The sequence below is a fragment of the Littorina saxatilis genome, linkage group LG16 (assembly GCF_037325665.1).
Source record: "Littorina saxatilis isolate snail1 linkage group LG16, US_GU_Lsax_2.0, whole genome shotgun sequence".
In the NCBI taxonomy this organism is placed as follows: Eukaryota; Metazoa; Mollusca; class Gastropoda; order Littorinimorpha; family Littorinidae; genus Littorina; species Littorina saxatilis.
The window spans coordinates 34753406-34759405 of record NC_090260.1 but is presented as its reverse complement, the minus strand read 5'-3'; the positions used below and the strand labels follow the sequence as shown (position 1 = coordinate 34759405).

The 6000-nt window shown below is 38.9% G+C and overlaps 1 protein-coding gene across 8 annotated transcripts in view; it reads right to left on the bottom strand.

Annotated features, from left to right (window-relative positions):
• LOC138950927 (MYCBP-associated protein-like) overlaps positions 1–6000 on the bottom strand; it is a 71130-nt gene that overhangs the window by 4310 nt on the left and 60820 nt on the right. For all 8 annotated transcript variants that reach the window (XM_070322640.1, XM_070322642.1, XM_070322644.1 and 5 more), the window contains one exon: positions 78–190. In XM_070322640.1, coding sequence (XP_070178741.1) covers positions 78–190 — 113 coding nt within the window. The remainder of the gene's footprint in view (positions 1–77; positions 191–6000) is intronic.

Below are 6000 nucleotides of genomic sequence, written 5' to 3'. Positions count from 1 at the left end.
GAACGACAGAGAGAGCGAGAAGGAGACAGAGACAGACAGAGGAAGAGAGGGGATAATCATCGTATTATGTTATTTACCTCCTTAGCTGCTTTCCCTGCTTTGGCATCCTTGGCTGCTGCTGGTTTCTTTCCATCCTTTGCCGGTTCTTGTTTTCCTTTATCCGCCGGTCGTGCTCCTTTTCTGCTGTCGCCTATAGGAGGATATATGACAGATACTATGGTTAAGACAATTCTATGCGCGTCTTCCAGGTCTGTTTTTTCAACATATGTGTGCAGCTTTATAGGATTAATACCCTTCTCTGTACGCCGTGAGTGAACATTGTTATGAAAAAAGAAGATAATGTTGTAATTGTAACGCAATTTTTCACAACATTGTACGAATCTCCTAACATTGAAATGCTAATCATTGTGACAGTCGCTAAGCTGTGGTCACCTCAATGAGCGCTTCTGGGGTGATAACGCAAGACAACTCCTGTGATCTTGCCGCGAGGTGGCGCCAGTTACCAGCCAAAAGAAAGACTGAACCCCTCACCAGAACCGACCACTGTCCGTTTACCGTATAAAATGCACGACTTACACACGAACTGTTACCAAACCGATATGCTATTTGGGACCCTCCACCACGGAATGAGTCGCATGTCACCTTTGCATGATTTTCATATTTTTACATTTTCCTAACGTGGTTTTTATGCTCTATCCAGTGGTGAAAACCGTTTTAGAAAAGAGCGAAAACTTTTCGAGTTATAAGCCTGTGACTAAGGTGACCCTTACGCTGTTACCATACACTCTCCGGACTTATATCAAGCCTAGCGCAGAACCGCGCGAGGTGACATGCGACTCATTTCGTGGTGGAGGGTCACATTTGGGACCAATGCAAGGTTTTTTTCCTTTCTCGTGTGATCTTGCCGCGAGGTGGCGCCAGTTACCAGCCGAAAGAAAGAGGGGGCATAACCTCACCAGAAACACCCATTGCACAACAGTTACATATAGGTGAGCATGCACTAAGTTTGCAAAATGATATCACTTGAAAATGTTATGAATGGAACAAGCTTTACGGTTCGAGTCATGACAAATAATAAATAAGAAAATAAAGAACAATATGGATGTCTTTGAATGTGTGCAATATAATACCTGAAGTCACTAACAAGTCACGTTTGTTGTTATTATTTGCAATATTATTCCTGAAGTCACTTAAACAAGCCACGTTTGTTGTTATTATTTGCAATATTATTCCTGAAGTCACTAACAAGCCATGTTTTTGTTATTATTTGCAATATTATTCCTGAAATCACTAACAAGCCACGTTTGTTGTTATTATTTGCAATATAATTCCTGAAGTCACTAACAAGCCACGTTTTTGTTATTATTTGCAATATAATTCCTGAAGTCACTAACAAGCCACGTTTGTTGTTATTATTTGCAATATAATTCCTAAAGTCACTAACAAGCCACGTTTGTTGTTACTATTTGCTGAGTCCTCAACATCTAATTTTCTAGGAATGTAAAAGATAGAGTAGATCAAAAAGCAGAGTTATTTCACTAAAGCTCATTTTTATGGGACAATATAAACGTTGTGTGCAAGGGGAAAGGGGGGGGGGTACACAGATAAGTAGGCAGAGAGAGAGACAGACCGATAGAGAGACAGACAGATAGAGAGACAGACAGACAAAGAGAGAGAGAGAGACAAAGAGAGAGAGAGACAAAGAGAGAGAGAGAGAGAGATCAGAGACACAAAAAGAGAGAGAGAGACAAAGAGAGAGAGAGACAAAGAGAGAGAGAGCTAGAGAGAGAGAGAGACAATGCAAAGAGAGAGAGAGAGAGAGACAAAGAGAGAGAGAGAGAGACAAAGAGAGAGAGTAAGAGAGAGTGTGAGAGAGAGAGAGAGACAAAGAGAGAGAGAGAGACAAAGAGAGAGAGAGAGACTTAGACTTTGACTTAGACTTACACTTAGAACATTTTATTCACATAAAGGGTAGACATTTTAGGCCATAGGCTTAATCTTACAATGTGCCCTTTACATTCACACAAACACATATTCACGAGAGAGAGAGAGAGAGGCAAAGAGAGAGAGAGAGATCAGATCAAATCAAATCAAATCAAATCAAATCAAATTGTATTTTTCGACGGTTGTGGCATCAGCAATACAACAAGCTTTTTTTGCCCAGAGAGGGGACTAGCTACTCTAATCACATATTTACACAGAAAAAGGTAGAGAAAAACAACAACAACAACAACACAGAGAGAGTGAGAGAGAGAGTATCAAAAATAAAAGTTCTACACTCAAAAAGCAGATGTTGCAAGAAGCTGTACAAAATGCGAATTTTTTAATCAGGGACATGACTATGAAAATATCAAGAAAAAAAATGTAAAGAACTTGTGCATGTCATAGTGTTTCGCTGTTTTCCAAATCCAATGCAAGTCGAAAAAACTTGTAAGTAAACCTAAATTACTCCACAATCATTAATTATGTGTTTGTTCTTAGCTTTATATCTTCACTAGTCTAATTGTGCATTTTTAAATATTCAGCATGTGCAAACACTTGTGACAAGATTACTGCAATGCTACTACAATGCTACTACATGTACAGTACGATATCTGAAAACGAACGACACAGCAAACGAAAAAAAAACCCAGCTGAGTTGCAACAGAATAATAGTAGTGATTGCACTAATAATTCAGAAAGGCACTTTTAAAAATTTGCTGACTAATATTACAATGTAAAATATGTTACGGCACGTTTCATGATATTGAGGATTGCAGTTTCCCCCTCACACACAATATTCCAAAATGATAAATAGTCAAACAGGGACCAAAAAACAGTTTGCACCAAGAGTTCAACTTTTTATCTATCCAAAACAGTAAAAAAAATTATATGAACATTCGTATTTCCAAGATGATTGGCGTTCCAAGACGCTATATCCTAAAACCCCCAAAACATGCTTTTACAACTTTAGTGCATAATAACTGCCCAAAGGTGCTGTTTAAAGCAACCATTGATAATAATTTTTAACATACTCCTTGAACACATTAAGAAAAATGGTTAACTTGCAAATAAAGGGACAGCATTGATCAGAACAATGGTAAGATAAAGGACGCTACTTATATTTTGTACATTTTTTATCTTTATCGTTTCCTGTAGACCTCAGAAGTTCTAGCCAGCTTAAGAAATCATTCTAAAATCGAAAAACAAACATCTATACATTTTGTACGCAGAGTAGATTGATATTTGACACAGTCACACAGACATACGTGGGCTATGGGGCAACCCTACCCCCTAAATTTGAAAACGGGGTCAATTTCTTAACTGCATGCATTCAGCAAAACAATCCCTAAAAAAAAAAAAATTCACAAATGAACTTATGACTTTAGAAAAGCATTCTAAAATGCATATATACAACGCTTTTTCTTTGGTCCCAATTCAAGGGGGTGTGCTATTCTCAGGTAACACTGTGAACGCTCAAATGAGACTTGGTCACATGTCAAAAAAAGTAATCCCCCCTGTTGTTCATGGTTGGTTGGTGGGATTTTTTTTTTATCTGAGCCATTGGCAAGCATGAAATGTCATCAACATTAGGAAAGACATAGTATCTCCCATTGTCTTTTGCGCGCAAACACTTCACACAGATCTCCTCTCGATCTGGCCCATCGGGGAAATGGGTTGACTTGGGGATGATCACCGCCCTGTATCTCTCCACCTTTCCATCCATGCTGACAAAGTCAGCGGTCACAAAGTCCCCAACTTGAATGTCTCACTGTGGGACAAAGAACCTGGTTTTCACGACTGGCACCACATGGTTGGCTGACCACGCGGCATCCAGTGGCGTGTTGTGGGTAGACGTCCATTGGACATAAATTGGGAAGGACGTCGCTGGATCATCTGGTTTGCATACTTTGTTCATGTACAACATTTAGTCAAGCTGTCGAACTAACAGAATGAAACTGAACTCACTGCATTTTTACAGCAAGAGCGTATACTCGTAGCATCGTCAGTTCACCGCTCGATGCAAAGGCAGTGAAATTGATAAGAAGAGCGGGGTAGTAGTTGCGCTGAGAAGGATAGCACGCTTTTCTTTATCTCTATTCTTTTTAACTTTCTGAGCGTGTTTTTAATCCAAACATATCACATCTATATGTTTTTGGAATCAGGAACCCACAAGGAATAAGATGAAATTGTTTTTAAATCGATTTCGGAAATTTTGTTTTAATAATAATTTTTATATTTTTAAATTTCAGAGCTTGTTTTTAATCCGAATATAACATATTTATATGTTTTTGGAATCAGAAAATGATGAAGAATAAGATGAACGTAAATTTGTATCGTTTTAAAAACAAATTATTTTTTTTTACAATTTTCAGGTTTTCAATGACCAAAGTTATTAATTAATTTTTAAGCCACCATATTGAAATGCAATACCGAAGTCCGGCCTTTGTCAGAGATTGCTTGGCCAAAATTTCAATCAATTTGATTGAAAAATGAGGGTGTGACAGTGCCGCCTCAACTTTTACAAAAAGCCGGATATGACGTCATCAAAGGTATTTATCGAAAAAATAAAAACAATATCCGGGGATATCATTCCCAGGAACTGTCTTGTCAAATTTCATAAAGATCGGTCCAGTAGTTTGGTCTGAATCGCTCTACACACACACATACACACGCACAGACAGACACACACACATACACCACGACCCTCGTCTCGATTCCCCCTCTACGTTAAAACATTTAGTCAAAACTTGACTAAATGTAAAAATAAAAAAATAAAAATAAAAAAATGGGATAGCGGCGAAACGGGATTGCGCCAAAATGGGATGCGGTAGTAAGATGACGCTTGGCTTGTGAAATGTCGCCAAAATGGGACGGCGGCAAAACGGGATTGCACGTAAATGGGATATTGCGCGAATTATAAACGAAGGAGTAGGCCCTAAGTTTCTCGTACGAGATGTTTACTGGGAGTAAATATTTGGGGAGTAAAAATTTAGTTCCTTGTGGAGTTCTTTTTTCGTACAAGATTTTTACTGGAAGTTTACTCCGGAGTCAATTTTTCGTGGAGTAAAAATGTCGTGTTACACCGGTTCATGACCGTTGTGGTAACGAGCGCACATTGCTGTCTCCATATTGTGTTCCTACGAATCGAAAGTACGATCGCCAAGCCCTTCTGTCATTGAAGGCAACGTTCGATATTTGCGTCTGTCAGCGTCGCCAACGTTCGACAGATTGTACCACTGTTACTCACAAACTTTCAATTTACACAATGAAATGCCAATAACATGCAAACACAACAATGGGAGACGAAGGGAAAACCTACTAGCGATTGAAATTATGCAAACGAACTCACAAATCCCTCACTTTCCGAATGCAAATGCTGCAAATCCGTATGCGTGCGTCGCTGTGTCGAACGTTGGGTTGACGAACGTTGCTGACAGACGCAACAAAACTTGATCAAAAGGCACTAAAAACGATTAAATGTTTTACTCACTGGGTATCGCATTCCTCTTTTTCTTCCTGCAGACGATATGAAGCGGTTGAAACATCGTTTCCGATGAAAGGCTCGGTTATTTCCGTTAAAAACGAAGTTTGCCGAACGTGTGATTCAGTCTACAGACACCGGTCGGATCACAACAAAAATGTTCATTCTTTGCGATTTTGTGATACTGTTGATGATACACCTGCTTTCCAGTGAAGAACATCAATAAAATGATGTTCACAAGCAAGAATAACAGACAAAAGCACGCGATGTGTAAAATTAGGCTTTGCTTTGCAAACAAAGCACGTGGTTTTTTTTACTGACAGACACTTTCGGTGGCGATTGAAAATTTTTCCAGAAACGGTTTTATGCTCCCATTTGATATTTTTTCCCTATTTTATCTAGTCAGAGACTAACCTTGTGTATTAATTGAATTAATAACCCCATTATCATAAGTTTTGTGTGATATTTAGTGTCTGCTTGAATCACACTTTGAGATGGGGTCATGTGACAGAAGGAAATGGTGTCTGTCAGGATTC